The sequence below is a fragment of the Nyctereutes procyonoides genome, unplaced genomic scaffold, assembly GCF_905146905.1.
Source record: "Nyctereutes procyonoides isolate TBG_1078 unplaced genomic scaffold, NYPRO_anot_genome, whole genome shotgun sequence".
Classification (NCBI taxonomy): Eukaryota; Metazoa; Chordata; class Mammalia; order Carnivora; family Canidae; genus Nyctereutes; species Nyctereutes procyonoides.
In genome coordinates, this window is record NW_026575082.1 from 17,128,928 (window position 1) to 17,154,913 (window position 25,986).

The 25,986-nt window shown below is 45.0% G+C and overlaps 1 protein-coding gene and 1 long non-coding RNA gene across 5 annotated transcripts in view; one reads left to right on the plus strand and one right to left on the minus strand.

The window, feature by feature from the left end:
* Positions 1-25,986, plus strand: part of LOC129514616 (alpha-protein kinase 2-like) — a 117,666-nt gene that overhangs the window by 23,986 nt on the left and 67,694 nt on the right. For all 3 annotated transcript variants that reach the window (XM_055333350.1, XM_055333351.1, XM_055333353.1), the window contains one exon: positions 19,947-21,681. In XM_055333350.1, coding sequence (XP_055189325.1) covers positions 19,947-21,681 — 1,735 coding nt within the window. The remainder of the gene's footprint in view (positions 1-19,946; positions 21,682-25,986) is intronic.
* On the minus strand, positions 817-24,205 carry LOC129514617 (uncharacterized). Of its 2 annotated transcripts, none has more exons than XR_008665468.1 (6): positions 24,078-24,205; positions 17,427-17,522; positions 11,861-11,987; positions 8,381-8,475; positions 1,296-1,438; positions 817-1,178 (listed from the first exon to the last, which is right to left on the minus strand). It is a non-coding gene; the product is annotated as an uncharacterized LOC129514617 (long non-coding RNA). The 2 variants fall into 2 exon arrangements; XR_008665469.1 differs by lacking the exon at positions 24,078-24,205 and adding an exon at positions 19,925-19,996.

Sequence of the window (25,986 nt, forward strand, 5' to 3'; positions counted from 1 at the left end):
GCTCACTCAATGCTCCCTCTGGCCACTTGAGTTTGAGGATTGGTTGGGCTGGAAGGTCCAAGACGGCGTCACCAACAGGTCTGGGAGTTGATGCTGGTTGTTGTCTGGGCCACCTCAGCTCTCTTCCACATGGGCTCCTATCCTCCTCCAGGAGGCTAGAACTGGCTTCCCCATGCTGTGGTCTCAGAGCAGCATTCCAGGGGAATGGATCTGCAGGCCTTTTGGGTGCCACCGTAATACCAATTCCAATACATTCCCCTGGTGGGAGCAAGTCACCGGACCATATTTAAGCAGCACAAAAGTAGAAGCCACTTCTTTAAGAGTGGAGTGGCAAAGTCACATTGCAATAGGGTGTGCGTAAATGCACAGGAGGAAATTGTGGCAAACTGTGTGATCTACTACACCCTCTCTCCATCTAACATGTACCTAATTAATCTTTTAAATCACCTACTTAAGCCTCTTCATCCTGCTGGAAAACAACTTTCTAAGGCTCCTTTTTGCCTGTAGGACAATTCTTTCCATTCCTAATCCATTCATTTATTCTGCAAACATCAAGCACACTTGGTAGGTTCTCATCAGCCCTAAATAGGAGCATGTGGAGGGCTAAGAAAATGTCTCACCCCTGACTTCTGTGATCTCACAGTCCAGCGGAGGAAGCAGACACAGAAGAAGACAATTAGCAGAATGAGTCATCTTTTTTCTTCCTGATACCAACCAATTCTGACACCAGCTGGCTGTTCTACAGTTCAGTTCAGTTCTGACAACCAGATATTCAGAGGTAGCATCAGACTCCACAGGTTTAAGATCTCCCTCCCTCAAGATCACCCCCTCGTCCTGCTTCAGACATCATTAGTTGCAAGTATTGTTGGATCCCTGGTCACTTCTGTCTGACTGGCTACAAAGTCGGGGGATTCCCACAATCTCCTCTCCCCCCTTCAGGTTATGTAATTGGCCAGAACAACTCAGGACTCAGGGGAAAACACTTTACTTACCATAATCCTTTTGTTATAAAGGGTACAATTCAGGAACAGCCAAACAGAAGCGATACATAGGGCGAGGCGTGGGGTCAAGGCTGTAGCACTTCGTGACCGCTCCAGGTTTGCCCCTCTCCCGGAACCTTGATATAGTCACCAACCTGGGCCCTTTCTCAACCCAGTCCTTTAGGGATTTCTCTGGAGCTTCCATTATGTAGGCACGAAATGATAGAATTTTTGGCCAATGGTGATTAACCATCTCTAGCCCCTCTCCCCCCCTCTCCCTCCCCGGAGGTCTGGGCCTGGGGCTGAAGTTCCAACCTTGTAATCGTGCCTTGGTCCTTCTGGGACCATGCCCCCTCCTGAAGCTTAACTAGGGGTTTCCAGGCACCAGTCATCTCATCACCACACAAAAGACATCATTCCAGAGATTCCAATGGTTTCAGGAGCCATGTTCCAGGAACCTGGACAAAAATTGAGTATTCATTTTTTTTAAAGATTTTATTCATTTATATGAGAGAGAGAGAGAGAGAGAGAGAGAGAGAGAGCATGAGCAGGGGAGAGGGGAAGAGGGAGAGGGAGAAGCAGACTCTCTGCTGAGCAGGGAGCCTGACTCAGGGGCTCAATCCCAGGACCCCAGGATCATGACCTGAGCTGAAGGCAGATGCTTAACCCACTGATCCCCCCAGGTGCCCCCTGCACATTATCCTTTACTTGGCTTCTGTCTGTCTCCTGACTGGACCGAAAGCTCTGTGAAGCCTGGACTTTTCATTCAGGGCTCAGTTGATATTGGCTGCATGAAGTTAGTGACTTCTGCTTCACTGATGTCCCCTCTTCAGCTCCTAGGGGCAGGGAGTGGGATTTCTGTCATCTCTTATCCCCACAGACTCATGTGTTTGTAAATGATGACAAAATTCTCCAAGTCCTGCCTCAACGTCCTAATTTCGCTGTCGCCATGCTCCGCCCCTTGCTAGCTGTTTGGCCTTGAGCAAGTCCATTAACTTCTCTGTGCTTTGGTGTCTTCATAAAGTGATCTTTTGTGATAATTTAAATGAGATTTTTCATTCAAAATGGTCAACAAAGTGTGCATTAAGCATGCAACAAGTATCAGTTATTAGTTAATAATTGATGCCCTTTTCCTGACCACTCCCTGAAAGCAATGTGGTCCCAGAATTACTCTGAAAGAATTACTCTGCCCTAGCTGACAGCAGTTGTACTTAGAGCCAGGATAATTTTATCTGAATAGTTTTGAAAAGCATTAGAGTCCCTGGAGAATTTTCAAAGCCAGGAAAGAAGTGGACATTTAACAGGTGAGCTGGAACCCAGCCACAAGTTGAAGCTGCTTTTCTCATATATGCTTGTACTTGAAACCCTGTTTGGAAGGTTTTTAGATGGTCAAATCTGTGACTGTAGTGATGTGTTAGACTTTTTAGTTATTCCTCACATCTGGGTGGACAGATGCCAGGAGCACCGGGACACTGTTATATTCTCGAAGCCATTCTGGTTTGTCACAAAGAGCTGTTTATAAGTTCTTGTTGTCTGAGCCAGACACTTTGGTTTCTGGAGGCCGTCACCCTCTTTCTGGACATGATCACCCAGGGAAACCCAGACTCCTTGCCAAATACCTAAAAAACATGAGTCGTTGGTCAAAAATGAGTCTGGGCAAATGAGTATTGGAGAATTAGTTTCAAACATCTTGATCCCTGCAAGAAACACTTCAAGCCACACATCCTGCTAACAGCAGAATTGTCACCATCAATGTTACTTACAAAGGAAAGGTGGTTTTCCTTTATTTCCACCATTTAGAGCAACGATCTGAAGCCAGGTTGTCTGGATGTAAATCCCAGATCTTATATACTGTATCATCTTCAGCAAGTTACTTAGCCTCTCTAAGACTCAGTTTTCTCATCTGCAAAATGGGGATAATGATAGTACTGCTTTATGGGATTGGTATGGGGATTAAATCAGGATGGGTGATTTAGAATTCTCTGTAAATAATATTTTATGCAGTTTGAACATGCCCCCACACTGAACTATCATTTTTGACCTGATTAAAAATAGGGCAACTAGGAGGTAAGACGGGTAGCAGAGCTTGGCAGCATTTTCCCTCGGCTATTTCCCTTTGGAGGATGAGATGTAATTAATGTGTTTCATCAAGGGACCATTGGGTAGAAATAAAGATGACTGAATCCTGCTATGTCTTGGCTAAGACAGAAAAGGCATTTCATCTGAGGTTGGAAAGCATTTTGTGAACTTTGTGTTCCTGTGAGCTTAAGTAGGTGTAACAAGTCTTAAGGATGACTGGCGGAACCTTCTGCACCCCGAAGGCCTCCTTGTTCCCAGCACAGAGCCCAGGCGGGCGTTCTTCCTGAATGATTTCAGCATCCTGGGCATTCCTCAGACCATGCCTCGAGCATTTCTTGAATGAGTCCTGAGGGTCTGACAAGAAACTCCCATTTAGTCCCCAGGGTGACAGGTCTGTGCCGAGAATCCCCCGCCTGTCCTCACACTCTGGTTTTGATTTTGGTTAGGTAAGTGTGTCAGAGGAGTGAATGGTTATGGGAGCCACACTGTGGGACACTCATCTTTTCCTGGGCAGTTGATCCCACTGCGGTGCTGGCCCTCAGGGCAAATCGATGCTAGTTTGGGAGCAGGTGACAGACTGAGTCAGGAGCCCCTCCCAAATCTTGGGACAGAGAGGAGTGCAGTAATCCCTGGAAATTGGATGCGTGCTAAATGTCTTTGTAAATGCCACTCCATCAACACCTTCTGGGGACTTAGAGCAGACGGGTAACATTAGGGAAGTTTGGGGCCAACTGGGGTTCATTCTTAATTTGTAATCACAGAATCTTGGTCCAACACTTCTGATGATTGACAAGATGGGGAGCCTCACTGATGTAGAAATCACAGCATTAGTGCTAGTGATCACTTGACTGACTCCCGTTTTAAAGGTGAACGTCATAAAGATGCTACTTGACAAGGACAGACAGCGACTTGGGGGAAGGGCTGGAACCAACTCAGGCTCCATGAGTCCCAGGATGGGCTTTGCTCCAACTCTGAAGAAAGGGGTGTTGGTCAGTGGGTTGGCGGGGGAGTGCAGGACTAAGAACAAAATTTGGTTTGGGAACATATGTCCTTGTCCTGGCCAGCACAGCCTTATTTTCTGCCTCTCAGCCAAGAGTCCCCCATGAAATTTACCTCTATCTTTGCCCCATCATGCCTGGGAGCTTCTCCTATCTCTGACTCCATTCCCCTCCTCCCTGTACTTTTAGTAACTCAGTTCTGAGCCACTTCGGAACTCAAAGATGTTAATGAGGTCTAGTGGCTTGCTCCCACAGGGCCTTTGCACTTGCTCTTCCTTCTACCCAGAATGTTCTCTCCCCACGTAGCCCTATGGCTAGTTCTTGCATCTGCTGCAGCTCACCTCATCACTTAGAGCTTCTCTGACCAGTCACCAATAGCTCTACCTGCCCCAGCATGTCCTACCTTTCTTATCTTGCTTTATTTTTCACATAGCACATGACATAATGTATGTGTGTGTGTGTGTGTGTGTGTATACATATACTTAACAACTTTGTGTGGGTGTAGTTGACACACAATGAACTGCACATTTAAAGCGTTCAATCTGGTAAGCTCTGATATGTGCACACACCCATGAAGCCATCACCACCATCAAGATGAACATGTCTGTCACCCGCAAATGATTTCTCGGTGTCCCTTTGCAGGCTGTCTTGGCCATTCATCCTTACACAGCAACCCATCTGCCTTCTATCACTGGAGGCTAGTTTGTCTTTTCTCGAATTTTATATAAATGAGATCACCAGGCATGTACTCTTCTGTACCTGGCTTCTTTCACTCTTCATGATTATCTTGAGAATCATCTGTGTCCTTTGCTGTGCCAATAGTTCATTCTTTTTTATCATTCAACTGTGTTTCAGTGTTTCATTGTTTGGCTCAACCGGAATTTGTTATTCCATTCACCTGTTGATGGACACTTGCATTGTTTCCAGTCATGATGCATATTTATTTGTATTTGTGTTTATTGTGAGGATCCCTCAAGTGGATTGTAAATTCCATGGGAGCAGAAATATGTCCAGTGTTCCTTGCTGTACCCCAGAGCCTGCCCAGTGCCTGGTTATCATCACACATTCAGTAAAGATCTATGAGATAAATTATATAATGCATTCAGTGCTTTTGCTGTATTCTCCACAGTTTTGCCAAGAGAGGGGGGAATGCTGACGGGGTTCAGGACACATTACCTCAAAATATGGCACCTCGGCATATTAAATAACTTAAGCTGAAGGAATTATTAAAAACAGCAGAAGGAGGAAGGTCTGAGCACTCCTTCCCCCACAACCATCCTCTCCCTGTTTCCCTGCAACAGGTCTTAAAACTCTTCCTAGAAAGGTACATTCCCTGTGCCAGGGGGAGGGGAGACATCTTTATCACCAGAGACAGGCAATTTGGGGTCAGGAAATCTGTACAAACAACCTTGTCAAACTCATTCTTACCTTCCTAGTTACTTCTTTACCATTTGCTACCTTTAGCCCAAACCCCTCTGTCTTATCAATTTTTCACAAACTTCTTGTTTTTTGTCTAAAATGTATCAAACGACTCTGCTCTCGTCACTTCTTTGGGTCTTCACTCTCTTGTGAAGACTCCCTTGTAAAAATTCAATAAAATGTGTATGCTTTCCTCCTGCTAATCTGTCTTCATCAGTTTAATTTTCAGGTCTGTTCATGGACTCTGAATAGTTGAGAAAACTTTTTCCTCCCCTGCAGAACCATTCCATGGGCAGCCATATGAATGTGGGGGCTTGATTTAAATTACTATGGCTTCTTGGTGGTCAGCCAACTATTACTTTAGAGGCTGTGCGGTCTAAGGGGATTGTGAAGATAGGAAGTAATTATAAAAGGCCCTTGGCAGGAGCTATAGGAGCAGACCACTGTGTCAGCAGCTCCCGTGACCATTTGAGCTCCCGGGAGTCTGCTTTTCTGGTCATTATGCTGCTGCCCCTTCTCTGTCCTTATCATTTCCCATTCACTGGGTTGCCAGGCGAGCAAGGCAGGGGTTTTTCCTGCCCTCCAGCCCAGGCCAGCCTTCCTGCAACATGAGATGCTCCTCTCAGGTGCCATGTGGCTCCCTGCTTTCCTGTGACTGCCTGGGGCCACACACTTACTCAGCCACAGGGCCCCAGGATATGGGATCAAGGCAGAGGCACAGTGAAATGGCCCAGAGGAATGAAAGAGAGGGACATAACATGCACTGAGGCTCTGGTAGGGCAGGACACAAAGAGAAGCAATTGAATTGTGACAGTTTCTTCCCTGACCGCAGACTCTCAGACTGCTTTTGAGAGAGAAGTTCTCGGGTCTGGTTTTGTGCCTGGGTGGAGTGGTTGGTTTTTTTAAAAAGCAAAACTAGCTCCAACACCCACAGAGCTGGATGTGGGGGCAGCTTGTCAAGCAATTACTGGGAACTCAGCTCAAATTGAGCAGTGAGTCAAGTGACAGCTGATATTTTTTTGAGAATTTAATAAAGGGACTTTCACTTTTTAGAACCATTGGAGTCCTGGAGCTGGAAGCAACTCTAAGAACTTGCCGCTCAAAGGTGATTTCAGAGCCATAGCAGCAGCCACCACCATAGCCCCTGGAGCTCTCTAGAATGCCCAAGTCCTGACCCCTTCCCCTGCCAGTTGGATTCTGCATTCTAACAAGATCCCAGGAGATTCCTGTGCACAATGACATGTGAGAAGCTGAGCTCTAAGGATTATCCCACACCTGGCTCTCTGTGACACACGAAGAACTCTAAAAAATACTGATGCTCAGGTCCTACACCTAAGAATGGCTGATTTAATTAATCCAACCCAATTGGTTTTTTACTTTATAGATCACCCAAGGCCCAGAAAGATCATGGGAGTCTTCAAAGTTCTTAACAACTGGTTAGGAACACAGCCACTATTTGAAGTGAAAAAGCCTGTCTCCTAGGACTCCTGTCCTATTATATTACTCACTGCATTTCTCTCTACCAGAGCCGTCCTCTAAAACAAAATCTACTAACATGTGTGCTGGATTGTAACTCAAAACGAAGTGATCATGAGGCTTGCCTTCAAAAAATAAGGATTAATGGAGGGCCTATGGTACACTAGAACCATTCAAGACCCCTGGGACCCAGTAGGGAGCACAGTGAAGTCCTGATCTCATGGGACGGGGGTAAAGAAGGAGTCACACCAGCAAAACCAGTAGTGTCAGGTGACAAACAGTAAAGGAGGTGGGGAAGGGAAGGAGTCTTGGGAAGAAGGGGTCTTTGCTGAGGTGCTAGGAGCAGGGGTGTGAAGGGTGAGAGCAGGAGAGGGCTGGGATTATCCTGGGGCAGAGTGTTCTCTCCAGAGGGACCAGCAGGGGCAGAAGGAAGCTGGAGGTGGGAGCATGCAAGGTCATTGCAGCTACAGAGGAGATAGAGCAGAGTGGGGAAGACCCACAAGCAGCAAAGCCATCATCCAGACAAGAGAGGAAATGGCCCAATCCAGGGTGGACCTGGAGCATGTGACGAGGAGGCACCAGGTTCTGTATCCATCTGCCAGGAGTTCCTGCTGGATTGGATGCCGAGGGGAAGTGAAAAATGGGACTCTGAGCTGTGCCCCATGAATGATTAGTAGAACGGAATCACAATTTTTTTGAGACAAGAAGCAGGCCTGGATTGCGGTCAGTTGGGTTTTTGACGAGTTAGCAGTACTGGTCTTTATAAGCTAACTGGCTTTTATAAAAGAACTCTGGGTCTTCCAGTGTCTAGTGGTGTGCTGTTTTTGGCCTGTTCTCAAGATGCCATGTCTTTCATGGACAGATTTATAATTTAATATAGGAGTTCTTCTGTTGTCACAATGTGCCTTGAGATTTCTGGACACACTCTGGGCATTCTGCTAGCTTGGGTGGAATGTAGGGACCGTTTCTAACTACCCTTGGGTTTTCTTTTGATAAGAAGGTCCAGCTGTTAGGGCGCCTGGGTGGCTCAGTTGTTAAAGTGTCTGCCTTCCGGTCAGGTCATGATCTTGGGGTCCTGGGATCAAGCCCTGTGTTGGGCTCCCTGCTCAGTGGGGAGTCTGCTTCTGTGCCTCCCCCCCACCACTTGGGCTCTCCCTCTCTCTCAAGTAAATAAATAATTTTTTTTAAAAAAAGAGGGTTCAGTTGTCTGTTTACTAAGCCTGATGGTAGTAATGCTGAAGGTTTTTCTTTTTCTCCTTTCTGAAGTCAGTTTGCTTGTTTCCTATTTAAAGAATATCTGGTCAGCCTACATTGCTCACAGAGGCTCAAGAAGCTGTCAAAAGCTTAGCACTTTTGTCTCAAAATAGAGCCAAGAAATCACTCCTGATACATGCCCAGGCAAAGATCCCTCCTCTCCCATCAACTTACCAATTCCTCTACCTCCTTCAGGGCCACACAGGAGCTAGCATTCATTTATCTCAGTGCTTCTGAGCTCTGGTTCCCCTTTAGAATCACCTGGGAAGCTGCAAAAATATGCATGGTGAAGCTCCTCACCCTTGAGATGCTGCTTACTTGCTTTTGGGGGGGAGGGGCCTTGACACTGGTGTCCCCTCCCCCCTTTTAAATACTTCATTCTTTAGAGTACTTTTAGGTCCACTGCAAAGATAAGCAGAAAGTACAGTTTCCATACCCGTCCTTGACTCACCCCACGCACAGCCTCCCCCACCATCTCCATCCCCCACCAGAGTGGTAGAGTTACCATCAGTGAGCCTATGTGGAGCTGTCATTATCACCCAGAATCTGTGGTTTACATTAAGGTTCACTCTTGGTGTTGCACAGTCCATGCTTATGGATCAATGCATAATGACATGTATTCACCATTAGTCTCATACGGAGTTGTTCACTGCCCTAAAAATCCTCTGGCCCTGTTATTTTTGAAAAGCACCCCTAGTGATTCTGACATTCAGCCTGGGCTGAGAACTACTGATTTAGTGCTTTTTGTGTGCTGGGCCCTGCTTTAAGCACTTCTAGGAATTACCTCCTATAGTCCTCAGGTCATCCCCTGCTGTAGGTACAGTCACAGTACTTTAGTAGCTTGTCAACATCACACAGTGAATGGGCAGTGTGTGAACCCAGGCAGTCTTGCTGCAAAGTCTGTCCATTAACTGCTGTGCCATACTGGCTTTGCCATCTGCCTCTCCCGTCTGCTCAGAATTGCACTCGGGTGAAGAGGAAAAGTAGAATTTCCACTGCAGTTCACATGTGCCTTGTGCTCCTGAGCAGGACTCTGGGCCTTTCAGCCCACAGCTTCTGTCTTTAGGGCCCTTTCCCCACCAGCTCTTTTCTTTACTGTCCCTTCCACATGACCTGCTCATTTCAGCTCTGGTACATCTGCCACAAATGCCCTCGCCACTTCCCCCACCCCAAACCCGGAGCCAAAATTTAATCCTTTCCACTACGCTCAAGTTCCACGCTCCTGGCATGTTGTCTGAAGATCCAGGCCACCCTGACCTCTCCCCTCCTAGCACCAGAAATGCTCCCTTGCCTTAATTGGGCCTTTTGGGATTCAGTGACACTAGAGTTTGCAAATTGCATTTTGCCCCCTGTGTAACACCTGAAAGTCTTATCTCTCTGCAAAATTGGAGCTCCCCTGGGGAAGGAGACCATGAATATACCATTGATTTCTCTCCCCTTTCTCAAGTCCCACACACTGGCTGGGCATGTATTGTGGTAGGTCCAATAGGACATATGGGAGAATGAGGTGTTCCTGCTCCAGCAGGGACCACAGCCCATGTCAGATCTGGAGAGCAGGAGCCCTCCATCCTCCCCCTGGCACACTGTGAGCGTGTGTTGAGCATCTTACAGTATGGTCTCTGTTCCCCTCTAAATGGCTGCTTTGATCTGATTCCCAGGGATTCCCAGTTGGAGCCTGAGGTCCAAACTCCTCAGTCTCGGGTGGAAAATCCCCCAGAGTCTGGGCCCTGCCCAAGCCCTGGTGGGTGACCACATCTCCTGATTTATCTGAGTCAGTCTCTATTTCCCTGGCATGGCCCTGGTTTCTGCCTGCAGTATTGATGTAAGTATTAATAGTGTCCCTTTTCATTCTCAAAAATGTTCTGTTTAAATAATGAATACTGCAGTGGCCCTAGCTTTTAGCTCACCACTCCCCTAGGATCTCACCTTGAGGCTGTTCCTTGTGCCTGGAATGATCAGCTCCCTCCCCAACCCCAGGCATATACCAACTTTCCCGCCAAAATCCTCCTGTGTATGTCCTGTTTCCTGTATACTCAGGGAACCTTCCCTCATTATCTTGTGTCCCCTGACCCGGCTCTCCATAATTAGTCATGTTTTTGATAGCCCTTGGCACGTACTGTCCTGTATTGTAGCCGCTGGTATAGATGCCTCATTTCTCTTATTAGATGAGAAGCTCTTAGGAAGAGCCAAGGAATTTACCATTTTTATCTTCTACATGGAGCCTAACACGGTGCCTTATGCATGGTAGACATTTCTTATAATTTCTTAACTGTGTTACTTAAGATAGTCACATCTCGGGTTTCATCTCCAACTGAGTCAGTGAACTAAATCACCCTCTACCAGTCAGGGTCTAACCAGGAAGACAAAAACTATTTTCAAGCATTCAATGTGGGATTGTGTGGGTGATTGAGTCACAGGGTCACCCAGAGATGAGCATCAGCAGGAAGCCACCATTCCCTAGGCTGCTCAGTCAAAGGGAGGTGGCGGGACTACTAGTTCTGGGTCACAGGACAGAAGCTGGAACCCTGGTGGGCCCGTCTGTGGGACCTGGAGCTACTGAAGAGGACAGAAGGGATGTCCTCTTAGAAATACTACTTGAGGGGAGCCTGGGTGGCTCAGTTGGTTAAGCGTCTACCTTCGGCTCAGGTCATGATCCCAGGGTCATGGGATAGAGCCCTGGGTGGGGTTCTCTACTCAGCAGGAAGACTGCTTCTCCCTCTCCCTCTGCCTGCTGCTTTCCCTGCTTGTGCTCTCTCTCTCTCTCTGTCAAAGAAATCAATAAAATATTGAAAGAAAGAAAAAAAGAAGAAAGAAAGAAAAAAAGAAAGAAAGAAAAAGAAAGAAAAGAAAGAAAGAAAAAAAGAAAGAAAGAAAGAAAGAAAGAAAGAAAGAAAGAAAGAAAGAAAGAAAGAAAGACCACCCGAGGGTGACTTTTCCCATCTTCCCCTTCTCCAATCTCCTGCTGCCCTGTAGTCAAATATAGCAGGAAGCCAGTGGTCCTGGGAGCCGGGGAGCCAGGGGCGGCACAGCTCCAAGTCCCCTTTCAGTCTTCAGACTTGTGGTTCAATAAATGCATCGGAGAAATGAGTGAACAGGTAAATGTATGCGGAAACTCCTCATCAGTTTTGAAGTGTATCTAGCTCGTAGAAATTATGATCAAGAAGTTCCCTGTGTTCCTAGAATTAGAATTCTCCCATTTCTTCAACAAACATAGCTTTGGGGCATGAAAAAACCCAAGCCTTTCTTATTCCTTTAGTTATCTTGAATAATTCAATCAATCAAACTGATAGTAGCAGTTAGGCAAGTAACAAGATATGGACACTTAGTGTAAGAAAATACTTTGACCTTCACCTGGTGCTGTGACAGGGGCAAGGACATGGATGTCATCATGTAAGTATTTATTGAGCCTGGTGCTCTCCCTCCCCTCTGCTGTACTGGGCAGGCAAGGCTCAGAAAATCTGCAGGGTGGGGAGGGAATGGGAGGGGGGCTTCAGAGGCCTCCCACCCCCCCACCCCTCCACGCGAATTCCTGGCTGCCCCAGGGAAGACAACTGCAGACATTTTGTTCCCAGGTCTTGTTTCCCTCCACTGGAAAGTGGAGAGCATAGTAAAATAGAACAATACCTGAAACCCAGGGAGGATTTCCTGTCTTACCTCCAGCCAATCGCTTGAGCTTTGTCTCCCACGAACACTGTCCTCAGGGTGTCTGGTCAGATTGCAGGGTTTGTTTCAGCAATTTTAATCTTGGTTGGGAGAGTTTTCTGGGGAGCAGGGGAATGACCTCCAGGAGACAAAAGGGAGAAGAGAAGCAACCTGAGCCGGGGAAATCCACTTTTCAGTCTGCGCGGGAGTAAGTCATTCTATTTTATTTGTCAGTGGAATGGTGAGTGAATAGATGTATGAAGAATGAATGTGCAAATCCAACACCCCGAGGGGGCAGTAATGGTGGGGGTTGTAGGGATTTCATTTATTTATTTTTTATTTATTTTATTTTATTTTTTGAGGGGGTTGTAGGGATTTCAAAGAATACCAGGTCTGATAGGTCTGTTTTGCTGGTAGCTAGAGAAAAAAATTGATTCCTTGTCTTCTTTTTGCACCTGTTACATTCTATTCCTCAACCCCCTATTTTCATATTCTTATTTGCCCTGTTCTAGTTCTCACTCGCATTTATAATCCTTGTTCCCAAAGCACAAAACCATCCTATGATCTTTTGTGCAAGATCTCCAGAAATTCTAAGGTTAGCACCCTCCTCCCACTCCTGTATTGATTGATCGAGCCTTCTCCAGCCCCAAATTAAATCGTGTAGACCCATGTACTGAGCATTAAATGAGAATCTCTAGGGGGTGGGACCCAGACATAGGTCTTCTTCCTCTTTGTAAATCAGGAAACTGAGGCCCAAAGAGATGAAGTCATCTGCCTAAGACAGCACCTGAATGATTATACTGAGCAACGCGTCAGCCCTCCATTCTGTTGCCCATTTTCCAGAGTGCAAGGGCACTTCTCTGCCAGGTGTTTTGCTGTGAGAGAATTTCTGAGAGCATTTTAAAGCTTCCCTTGGTGAATAGCTTTAATTAGTGGTTTTCAAAGTGTGGTCCAGGGACCCCTAGGGTCACTAATGACCTTTCGGAGGATCTGCAAAATCAAAACTATTATCACAGAAGTACTGAAACATTATTTGTCTTTTTCACTGTGTTGACATATGTAGTGATGATAAAAAGCAATGGATGGTAAAACTGTTGGTGGCTTAGCATGAATCTAGGCAGTGGTCCCAAACTATACCAGTTTTCATAGAATTCTTCACTGTTATGCAGCCATAGTTAAAAATCAAAACATTTTACTTGATAATGTTTCTGATGCATCAGTAAAAATTGCTAATTTCATTAAATCTTGATGAAGCACTTTTACTGCCCTGTAAGGAAATGGGAAATATGCCCAGAGCATCTCTGGTGGATTTCCTTGAGATGATAGTCATCTTGAGAGATAGCATATGTATTATTGTTTAAGTTACAAGCTGAACTAGCCACTTTTTCATGAAGTACAATTTTTTTACTTGAAAGAACAATGGACAAACGATGATCATCCAACCTTGGATATTTGGTGAACATTGTCTTCAAAATAAACAAAGTAGGTCTGCCACTTCAAGGAAAACTTATAGTATCTGCTGCTAGTGATAAAAATCCAAACTTTTAAAAAAGGTACAAACTTCCAGTTATAAAATAAGTAAGTCTGGGATGTAATGTACAGCATGGTGACCATAGTTACTAATGTTGTATCATGTATTTGAAGGTTGCTAAGGGAGTAGATCTTAAAAGTTCTCATTATAAGAAAAAGAAATTTGTAACTCACTACAACATTAGTGAGTGATGTTAACTAGATCTATTGCAGTGATCCTTTCACAACATATACAAATATTGAATCATTATGTCATATACCTGAAACTAATGCAATGCTATATGTCAATTATACCTCAATTTAAAAAAATCCAAGCTTTCAAGTTATCATTGCAGTCCCTTCTCTGAACTAAGGACTTCCACTTTCTTCAGATATTCTTTCTGCTTTTTTATTCTCCCTTTATGTATATGTTGTGAGCTCACTGGTATCCCACACACACAGGTCTCTGAGAGTCTGTCCAGTTTTCTCCATTCTTTTTTCTTTCTATTCTGAAGACTAGATAGATGCAATCAATCATCTACAAGTTCATCAACTTTGTCTGCTCACCTCTGCTCTTGAGCCCTCTAGTAAATTTTTTCATGTCAATTATTATACTTTTTAACTTCAAAATTTCTATATAGTTCTTATTTATAGCCTCTGTGTCTTTATTAAGACACTCTTCTCACATTTTCCTTTAGTTCTTTAGACATAGCTTCTTTTACTTCTGTGAACACACTTAAAATAGCTAATTAAAATCTTTAGCAATTCCAGGGATGGTTTCTACTGACTACTTTCCTTGCCCCCCAACCCCCATGTATGGGCCATGCTTTAATCTTTCTTTGCATGTCTCTAATTGTTTTGCAAAACTGGACATTTTAAACATATAATGTGGTGACTCTGGAAAGCAGATTCTCTCCCTTTCACAGTGCTTGTTGTTGTTTGTTTAGTGACTTTTCTGAACTAATTCTTTAAAACCAGTATTCCTTATTGTTTGTGGTCACTGAAATCTCTGCTCAGTTAACTTAGTAGTTGACTAATGACTAGACAGAGATTTCCTTAGATGCCTGGAACCAGTAAGTCTCTCAGCTTTTGTTGAAGGGCTCTGTGCACATGTTGGGACATGCCTTCAACACTCAGCCAAGCAGTAGACAACTCTGTCTTAGCCTTCATTTCCTGCTAGCACAGAGCCTTCAGGTCAGTTAGAGTTGAGTGCTTACTGTCTTCTTAAGTCTTTCCTGAGCATGCATACAGCCCTGGACATGCTCAAAGCCACACACATGTGCATGGCCTACTAGATTCCCAGAAACATGTTGGAGCTTTTCAATGTCCCCTGTGGGCATCTCATTCCCTATCTTTCCCTCTTAATCTTTTTGGTTAGCCCGTTGTTTGTCTCACCAGTGATCCAGTGCCTCAGGCAGCTGTGATGTGAAAGTTGCCTCTGAATTTTTACCTGACAAATGTCTCAGGAAAAAGGTTGTTCACTCTAGTTGAACTCTGAATCAGAACACATAAAGACAGTCTTGTGAGTATGATTTTTCAGGGAGCCACCAGAGAGGTCAGATAACAATTCACTGAGAATGGGGCTTTGGAGCTGCTCCAACCCTGTTCTGCCCCTTCTGGTGGCTGCCAGACCCCTGACTTATGCCATGATTGTGAACACTTGGTTTACATGGAGGTGGGGATGAGGGATTGGACTAGGGAAAGTTTAAACACCAGAAAATTTGCTATTTTCCTTGCGATTCAGTTATTTTTCTTGAATAAATCTTCAGATTTGTCTTTGGTTAATTTTCAGAATTCTGAAAAAGTTGATCCTGGCAAATTTTGTCAGTGTTCTCATTGCTTTTATGGAGGAGAAAATTTCCAGAAGTTTTAATTCTGCCATTTTACAGATGTCCCTCACCCTTCCACTGCTACCAAGCAACTTAGCACAGAATTGACTTATGTTGTTATGATTAATTAATATTTGTATTATTTCCCTAACTAGAAATTTCAAAAACTTGTATCCTTCATCAGAAGCTTAACAGTTTCCCAATACTTCCAAATTATTTTGGAACCAACAGTAGGAATATTAATGCATGTGATTTAAAAAAGGTATTATTTAGAAGATCTCATGAACCAAGTTTCTCCAGATGAACAAATACATGATGTTACAAAATCATATATGGGTAAAGATGCATGTAAAATGTAGTCTAAGCCAATGGATTTTATGTAACTAGTTGATAGGGGTTCAGATTCCACATTGCAACCACTCTTTGTATAGTATCAAAGAAGATGATCTATAATCATATGAAAAGACTATTAAAATACTCTTTCTTTTCCAACTTCATATCTGTGTGAGGCCAGATTTTCTCAATATACTTCAACCAGGCCTTATCGTATTACAATACAGAAGCAGGTTAAAAAAAAGACCAGCTGTCTTTTATTAAGCCAGATAGTAGCTGTGTGAAAAAAATGTAAAGCAGGGGCACTTGGGTGGCTCAGTGGCTAAGCCTCTGCCTTTGGCTCAGGTCATGATCCCAAGGTCCTAGGATCAAGTCCTGGGATCAAGAGCTTCTCCCTCTGCCTATGTCTCTGCTTCTCTTTGAATGTCTCTCATGAATACATAAATAAAATCTAAAAAAAAAGGTAAAACAATGTTACTCTTGTGAAATTTTACTTTGTTTAGGGAAAATATGGGTATTTTAGCATAAATATATGCTATTTATGCTAATATGTAATGAGCTTATTTTTGTTATTTTAAAATGAACAAACGTTTTCAATTTTTCTCAGCTTTAATTTTAATATGGTAAATATTGAAAGATGTAACCCCCATAAACAAAGTTCTTGGGAGTCCTCAATTGTTTTTGAGAGCATAAAGGGGGTCCTGCTGCCAAAATATTTAAGAACCTCTGATTTAGACCAACCCAGGGGGTCCAAGCCTAGAAGAAGCCCCATCCACTTAAGGTCACATGTATGTCTTTTTCTTTAATATGGAAATGATTAATTTAGAAAGAATGTAGAGCATTCCAGCAAGACTTTCACAGCGAGGCAGAGGAATGCTGCTGCTTCCTTCAGCCAAAAGGAAAGATATGCAAGCAGGGAACGCAATTAATTGTTCAGGGAATTTCTTCCGGGATGCTTTTGCATTCCTGTCAAATCACTGTGGGGCACACAGGTCACTCTGCCAGCGTCTTGCATATTCGAAAGCCCAAGCCTACTGACACCATTTCAGCTGCCACCACTGGAGTCTCCTCTTTGAGCTTCTCTTGTTCTTCCAGTTTCCACTGGAACAACTTAGCACAGAGCAGACCTACAAGGTTCTCGCAGAGATTCAGATTGTTTCCCCCAGTAGACTGTTAGTCATTTTAGGGCTGGACATGACATGGCACACATCTCCTTGACTCTCGCTCAGCACTCAACCTAACACTGGGCACCAGAACAAACTCTTCATGAGTGTGTCAGTTGACCAATGAAAATAAAGCCTTAGGACAGAAACACTTTATTTGCAAAAATGATCTCTCTACATTTGTCGCTTCCTTTTTCTGAATGTGAATTTTCTACATGACACACTGAGCTTGACCTCAGAGAAGGAGGCTCTGGTTTCCTAGCCTAGCACCACCACTTACCAGCTTTGTCACTTCAGGGAAATTAATCAACCCCATTGTGTCTCCTCTTGGACACAGGGAACAGCATAGCACATTATTTACTAGAGGGGACGGTCAACAAACACAGTACTCCTGGCTAGATTTTCTCCCTCTCTTCTTTAAGATATTTAGAGATAATGATCAAGGACATGTCAACCACAAATCATAAGTCTCTGAAAAGGTCATTAGCTAGTGAGAAGAATCATACTTAATTTACTTCTTAGAGGTCAGTTATGCTTTTTCTCTCTAGTAGATTTAGGATGATTTGTAAATCTTCTATCACCTGAAACACATACCCCATAAAATCACACATTACTAAATCATAACATTCTCCCATTTGCTTATTTAACCCATTATTTTCTCCATATTTTTCTAAAATTTGTTTGGTTTTACCCTCCTTGGTTCTTGAGAACTATTTCTGTTCTCTGCCTTTGCTAATTTCTCACCTGTTCCCTTGGCTTCTCCAGCTTATTTTCCTCTCTTCCTTTCTGTTCTTTCCACACTAGTCTTGGCAGGTGGTTTCTCTGGCATAGGGATCTGGTCTGGATAAATCAGGAAATCACAATTATTTGGGGCTTCCCAGTAGCCCATGGAATTGTTTTATGCTCTTTCTAAGTTCCTAACTGAGGCCAGGTCTCCAAGGACTAATGGAAAAGAGGCAAGCAGGCAGTGGCATGGGCCATGTGAAGCTCAAACAAAGTCCTCTTTGTCTTCATTCAGCTTTAATTCAGCTCATTTGAGGAGACCTACGTGTAAGTAATGAGGATGAGGATGAGGATGTCTCCAAGGGCAGGTCAAAGACAACTTATAGCAGAATGTGTGTGTGTGTGTGTGTGTGTTTTTAAAAGATTTATTTATTTATTTAAGAGAGAGCCTGCAAGAGTGGGTGAGTGGGGTTGGGGGAGGGAAGAGGGATGGGTAGAGGGAGAGAGAGAGAGAGAAGCAGACCCCCGCTGAGCATAGAGCCTGACACACAGCTCCATCCCACCACCCTGAGATCACAACTGGAGCGAAACCAAGAGTCAGGCCCCCCTGTTTGGGACGTTTAAAAGCAGATTCTCAGGCCTTTTACCCGTGGATTCTGATTCAAAAATTTTAGTTTCTTGATGATTTAGTTTCTTCTGCACACTTCTTGAAAACCAGAGGTAATCTGGTCTTAGCACTCTCATATCTTTTTTTTTTTGTCTAAGATTGTATTTATTTATTCATCAGAGACATAGAGAGAGAGGCAGAAACACAGGCAGAGGGAGAAGCAGACTCCCTGCAGGGAGCCCGATCCAGGATTCGATCCCAGGACCCCAGGATCCCACCCTGAGCCAAAGGCAGATGCTCAACTGCTGAGCCACCCAGGTGTCCTCTTCCCCCCCTTTAAAATTGAGTTATATTTGACATGCAACACTGTGTATGTTTTAAGGTGTACAACATATTGATCTGATGCATTTATATTGCAGTCTGATTGCCACAGTAGTGTTAGCTAATATCTCTATCATATCACATAATTATCATTTCCACATTCTTATGTGGCATAAGGTTTCTGTTTTGCAAAGCCCCTTCACATTGATTTTTCTCATTGGAACTTCAGAATAACTTTGTGAAGCAGATAGGAGGGGCAGGCACTGTTTCCTCTAGAAAGTGACCCTAAATTTCGTCTCCCCATGCTGTTGGCCAAGGCAAGTCGAACATAGGCTGTGGCCAGCCTCAGCCACCCCTGGGTGGCTCCTGCTTGCGAATCAGATTATAAAAAACTAAGATATTAACAAAATTGGAATTAGTCTATTATTTTTGAAAATGAGGCGTATCTGAGCAGGCATCTGACTATTGAGGGCTTACGAACACATGTGAGCTTGGGGAGACAGAGCGATGCTTTCAGTGAGAAGAGAGAGAACAAGAAAGACTGTGTGCCACTGAGGGCCTGACACTGATCCTTCCAGATCAGGTATTTGTGCACATTTTGTTCAGATCAGTCAATAAATATCTAAACATCACCTCTAATTCTGGCCAGACCCACAGCCGCTGCCTTCTGAAAAGTGCTTTTTGACTTAAGAGCTGGATAATGCATTGAGGGAGACCAGCAATGTTATAGCTACACTGAGGTCAAATGAGATAAATGAGTGCAAATTATAAATCAAGTGTAATGGGTTTTTACTGGGATTGCAGAGCCTGGAGACAGGCCCTAGTGGGAAAGGTCAGCGAAGCCGGTCAGGCTGGAGGCTACCCGGAGCTCCAGTCAATAAAGGGAGGAGCCACGGGAGCACTGTCTCTCCTGGTGGAGGGAGAGCAGGCTCAGCATGATCCAGGATTCAGTTTCTTCCCTGCTGGGCCAAAGCCGAGCACCTGGCTCCGTCTGTGTAAGTCAGGATGGCATGTGGACCTGGGTTTCCAACTAGAGGGGCACACGGGGTGAGGTTTAGACTTCAGAGTCATGCAAAATTAAGAGAAATGGCACTATCCTCCATACACATAATCCCGGAGTGATACCTTGACACCTTCCTGGCAAGAGCCAGGCCTTCCTAGCATGGGCTTCCACAGAGTTATTGCTCATGCTGCTCCCACTGCATGAAGTAGGATTCTTCAGTCCTTCGTGTACAATGTCTCACTCCAGAAAATAGTGTTTTTCTCAAATTCCCATAGCATAAAAAGGACTTAAAAGGAGAGACGAAGAAACCAGATTATAAGGTGTCTCCCCATTCATCTGAATAATTCTCAAGCATTTTTCAAGTTGGGGTAAGATGGTGGAAAGTTTTAAGGGAAAATGCTGAGCTTCCTGGATTCTCAGCTCGAGGGCAGCTGGAGCCCCTAGGCTGGTTGCCTCTGACCACAAACCCCCTTCCAGGGAGACCACAGAAGATCTCCTGGAGGGTGCAGCTAAAACCATGGTCGTTTTCTGTGTGCCATGACGTGACAAATGTTGGCACGTCCATCATCCAAAACATGGCAAACTTACCTGTGTGTTCTCTTCATCCTAGCTGTACCCCTGATGACGCTGCCGTGTATCAGATCTCTGCTAAAAACTGTTCTGGAATGATTTGCTGCTCTGCTTCTGTTGAAGTCAGGTGCTCAGCAGAGAGCCCGCAGCTCTCTCCTAACCTGAAAGATGGCAGGGGCCCAGGTTGGCCACCTGCAACAGAGGCGTGTGCGCAGGGCAAGACAAATCAGCTGGGGGAGAAAGAACCTCCTTGTGAGGGCGAAGAGTGTGTCTCGGCAGGTAGTCCCGTGTCAGCTGACTCCCCCTCCTCCAAATTCAGCCCCTCGTGCTCCCTCCAGTTATTGGCCAACAGTGACACTAGTGCATCCAGGTCTGAAAATCCCTTGGATGTTACGGGAACGAGGCCAGTGGAAGAGGCGCCTGGTCCGGATGACACAGAGGAAGTTGCAGTTGGGTTGCTTTTTTCTGATTCAAGTACAATCCCCACTAAACAAAATGTGTGTTACCCCAGGACAGCACATTCCGAAGTATCGAGGCTAAGGGATGGTGCCTCGGGCAGTGATGGCCTTAAGGAGGAAGTCTCAGACTCTGGTCATCCGGATCCTAAAGCGCAGAAGTACATCAGCTTCAGCCTGCCACTGTCAGAGGCGGCCGCATCTGCTTGCCCAGGTGACAGGGACACGATCAACCAGCAAGGCAGTCCACAGGTGTCCAGCGAAGACTCTGACAGTGACTATGAACTTTGCCCAGAGATAACCTTAACCTGCACGGAGGAGTTTTCAGATGATGACCTAGAGTATCTGGAATGTTCCGACATTATGACGGATTACTCTAATGCAGTCTGGCAAAGGAACCTGCAGGGCTCTGAGCATGTTTTTTTATTAGAAAGCGATGACGAAGAGATGGAATTCGGTGCGTGTTGCCTGGGTGGGTGTGAGCATCTCCTCAGTGAAATGGGTTGTGGGCCTTGGGTGTCGGATGACACGGGGCCTATGGATGCCACCACTGGCTTCTGTGGTTATCACTCACAACCCCAAGAAGTGGGGGTGAGGAGCAGCCAAGCCTCCACCCACAGTCCCTCATCCCTGCAAACGGGGATGATTCTGACTTGGGGGCCTCACCGAGACACGACATCTACGGTGACAGACCAGGGGAGACATAAACCACCCACTGCTTCTGGGGCCGCTGAAAATGATTATCCAGGAATTCGAGGAGAAACCAGAGACAGCCACCAAGCAGGAGAGGAATTCCCCAGTGACAATCTGCTAAACATGGATAAAGCAGTGATAGAGACGGCGATGAAGCGCTTGTCTGGTGAGTTAGAGAAGCCAGGGGTGAGCCAGTGGTTGGAGATCGCAGCGGAGAAAAAGGTAGGGGATGGGGTGTCGCTGACCAAGACGGGCTCCGAGAAACCCCCCAGGGTGAGGCGGCCAGGCGTGAGAGGAAAACCCAAAAAGCTGAGCCCCAACCTGAAAGACAGTGCAACAGAAGGCACCCTTAATCTCCTCTATCCCAAAGAACCTGTTAAGCACCCACTAACCCAGTGTGATAAAAGAGACAGTCTTCGTGCCAAAGCAGAAGCTGCTGATTGGAATTCCCAGTTCCCTGCAGGAGAAGGTGCTGTTCCAGCGCCAGCAGACCAAGGAGCAAAAACCCTGCAAACTCCACTGGGCTCAGGCCCCCAAGGAGCGAACTCAGACTTCCAGGGGGAAGGAGTGCCGGTCCATAGGCTGTTTGAAATAAGCGGAGTTCCAGGCTGGAGTGCTCTCCCTCAGGTAAGACTCCTCTCTTTAAAAATTGCTAGATGAAAGGTATTTGTGTGTGTGTGTGTGTGTGTGTGTGTGTGTGTGTGTGTCCCTTCCCTTCATATTCATGATCACTCTACCACAGTGTAAATCAAAAGAAGTCTCCCAGGACCATTAGGGTACTTGTGAATGACAGCTGCTGCTGCTGGGAAGGAAATCTGGTTTTGAAAAAAGGCCCAGATAAACCCTAAGCCATCCTAATTATAGCAAAAGACAGATAGAAGTAAGAGGCACTAATGGGATTCTGGACAGCTGGACAAAGAAATTTGATATTTTGTCTACCGCATGTGTTTTACTAGGCAATGTCTCTATTCAGAAGGGTTCTCAAGCAAATGTTTTGGGTGAAGACCTTAAAAGAAAAAGAAAAGTCTCTTTTGGCAATTTCTCGGGAGCTCTTTGAAAATGGTAAGCGCTGGTTTTAGTCAGAATTCATCGTAAAATGAAAGATTTCGGTGCATCTCAAAGATTTGTAGAACCCACTCAGTGGTGTTGGAGGAAGTAGACAGAGTCGGTTTCCTTCGCCCAACAAATCAAAGTAGATTTTTCAACGAATGCTTGTTTTTGTTTTTCTTAGATCACAAAGTATAGAAGAGGCTAAGAAGTTACCGCCGGGGAATAAATTTGTTTCACCCTATTACCTATTGGGGGGTATATTTGAAAGAGATTAACAGGAATAATTAATGCACCAAAGATACTGTGTTTGATGTGTGAATGTCTTAAAGGCTCCCCAGTGGGCTTTGCATTGATGTTGTGCTGTGTGGCCAAGATTTTATTTTTGCAAATAACTACCTAAGAAAAGGTTTTTCAATTATTTTTACTAGATCTGTGTTCTCCCTCCCCTCATCTTCATAGTAGGAACCTAGAGATTAGACATATTCCAAAGATGACGGAATATTCCCAAATGCACTCACAGTTACTGCACTCTCTCTGTGAAAAAGTAAACACGTACTACATTGGTTTCTAATGACCCAGTCCTAAAGAAGCCAATCTAAAAATCTCCAGATCTGAGGTAGCTTTTTCCTGAGCAAATTGTCTGCTCTGCTGGCCAAACTCACCACATAAAAGTCACATTTGTACTTTACTTTTTGCAGGAGAGCCTGCTTTATCCTATTTGGTTGTTTAACACCTACCACAGGGGTGATCACATGCCAGTGACCACAGATGGGTGCCCAGGATAAGTTTATGGAGGTGGTTTAGCCCAATACTAATATGAAATTAGGTTGCAGTGTTCATTTTTTCACATCCATAAACATAGCATTTCCCTTTGTTTTCATATAATGCTCTTCCTGGATCAGCTAAGAACCTTTTTACAGTTGCTTCTCCACGTTGAGCATTTCACTGGGCAAATTATCCTCATTATCAAAGGTTCCAGGGGTGGGGGGTGAGGGGGTCAAGTGGCCGGGGAGGAGTACGTGGAGGACAGGAGACTAGTGACAATGATAGTTTCAGACCTGCCACTGGGGGAAGCGCTTTCTAGCTTCCTCAGCTGCCAACAATGAGAGGAGCTAAAGGAAGGAGCCTCCTTAGTCCTCCTCAGCTTACACCCTAAACTGAATTCTGAGATCTGAAGTCCTGGGGACAGCAGGCTCAGTGCAGCTAAATAAAAAGGGCCATCAAAAAATAAAAAATAAAAAAATAAAACAGGCCATCTCCAGGACCACAGGCAGCTGCCTCATGCAGATTCTTGTCTCCAGCCCAGTTCTTGTGCGACTCTCACTCCCCTCCCCAGCCATCGGCTGGAGGTCCAAGGTGTGTTTTGTGCTTTGTGGCATAACTAAAGCAATCACCTCTGACCCACAGAGGTGACTTTTTAGAAAGCTTGCATTCTGCAGGTAGTAGGACTGTTTCTCCCTTTGCTGTGCTCCGTGGCAGAGCCAGCCTCTCATTCAAGGGCACCCAGAAACATGAATGGAAGTTGTCTATGGAGGACGGTCCTGTGCAGCCTCTGTATCTGTGTCATTTGTCTTCCCTTAACTAAAGTGGGAAAATTTTGCCACAGGGCCAGTGGCATAGTGAGTGCAGATGCTTTTACCCACGCAAAAAGTTACTAACTGTAGGAGATGCCTGTGTTTCTTGCACGCATACACAATATGGCCAAATCTACAGCAAAGGGCTAAATATCATTGGAAACGTGATACAAAAGCATGAGAAGGTCCCTGGGAACTAAATCAGACTTTTTTTTCTTAAATACTTCTGAAGAAAAAAATTGGTGAATCTTTCTATAACTAAGTCGAAAAGATATTTTAAATATTTATTCTCAGGCAACCGAGGCTTGTGGGAACTTAAGATATGAAATGGTAACAAATCCTCGGTTGGGGTAATATTAATAAATCTGCCCACTCTTGACTCTTGCCTGATACACTTACCTTTAGGTGTCTTTTTGTAGAAACAGTGACCACCAGCTTATCTTTTAGTCGTTTGTCTTCATCTGTATATTGCTTTTAGCATTCCGAGGAAGGGTCCATACCTCTAATTCTGCATTTTAAAAATAAGACTAGATTGTAGAGTATCTCCTGCCTAAACATAGGTCTCCAGGTGTACTTACTTCCGGTCTTCCTCTCCTGCTTTTATGTTGCAAGGCCATCTTGTTCTGATTTGTGTTGAAATAGTACTTACCCAGGCTGGGACTGGAAAGCCCCCAATTTCTCTACGTTTATGGAAGATTCCAAAGTTAATCCCAGTTTGGGAGTGGAAACACTGAGAGGGTACCCCAGGCTAACTTGAATCATCTTCAAGGGTCACACTGCCAATCCCAATCCTTCACCTTGGTTTTGCTCTTCTTTTATGGTCCAACTCAGAGGCATGGCCTGACGACCCGCCCATCTTAAGTTTCCTTGTAGCCACACTGGGGTAAGATCATCCTCACTCTTAAATCAGAAGTGCTGTGTCTGTCCTTCTGCATCGCTGCCCAGCTTCACCCCAGGGAGATTTGCATTTCTCTTTGGGCTCGTGGGATCTCAAGTGTACAGTATGAAAGTGTAATCTTCGGTTCTGAGAGTTAAGTATCCTCTTGATCAGGAATCAGCACTAAGCACAGAAGGTGAGCTCCTTGGTGGCAGGGAGTTGGGTCACTGTATTTTGCTCACTGCTATGTCCCAAGTCCTTGGAATCGGGCTGGCCACGTAGTAGGCACTCAGTAGTCGGAAGAGTAAGTGGCCATACGAGATGAGATTTAATTCCATTAATTCCATAATGACCAATGGTTTCAACCACTTTATGGCCTTTGGTATTATAAGTAGACACTCTGGTTCCCTTCACCTACCAATTTTCCACTACCAAATTGCTTCCCATTGCTCTTTGGGTCCTGGGAATGGATTACTGCATACTAAACTGTAAACACCTTGCACGCGGCTTCCCTGTGAATGCTGGTGATTCACATATAACTTGGTCTGATCAGTGCCTTGTTAGCTTGTCCAGATCACTGGCCAGACCCAGGGAGACCTTACCACATGCCCCTCGCATTGAAGACCCTCTGCCATACTGCCTCCATCTACCTCTGAGTGGCAAAGCAGACAAACTCACTGTTTTCTTCACCTGGAAAATGGAGCATTCTTTCAGACGTGTGGTGTTTCTTCTGTCTTCTTGCCTTGGAATGCCCTCGCTTGGCATATTGCCAGCTCAACTCCTTTCTTCTTTCAAGGCCAAGATCCTGCAAGGTACTTCCATTTGCACCCCACTCCTGAAGCACAGTCCTCACCCTTCACTATGATTTCTCTTTCCAGAGAAACACAGCTTTTTAAAAACACTTTTAATTTATTTTATTCATGAGAGAGAAAGGGAGAGAGAGGCAGAGACACAGGCAGAGGGAGAAGCAGGCTCTATGCAGGAAGCCCAGTGGGGGACTCCATCCCAGGACCCCAGGATTACACCCTGAGCCGAAGGCAGATGCTCAACCCCTGAGCCACCCAGGGATCCCAAAACATAGCATTCTTATTCGCATACTCTGTGTGGTATAGTGAGCTCTGGGCCTGAGTTTGAGTCTTGCCTGACTGCCTGCTGACTCTGTGACCCTGGGAAAAACCACCTATGCTCTCCCGGGTCCACTTTCTTCATCTAAAACAGAAACCAGGGCAGCCTGGGTGGCTCAGCAGTTTAGCGCTGCCTTCAGGGCGTGATCCTGGAGACACGGGATCGAGTCCCATGTCAGGCTCCCTGCGTGGAGCCTGCTTCTCCCTCTGCCTGTATCTCTGCCTCTCTCTGTGTGTGTCTCATGAATAAATAAATAAAATTTCATAAAAATAAATAAATAAATAAATAAATAAATAAAAACAGAAA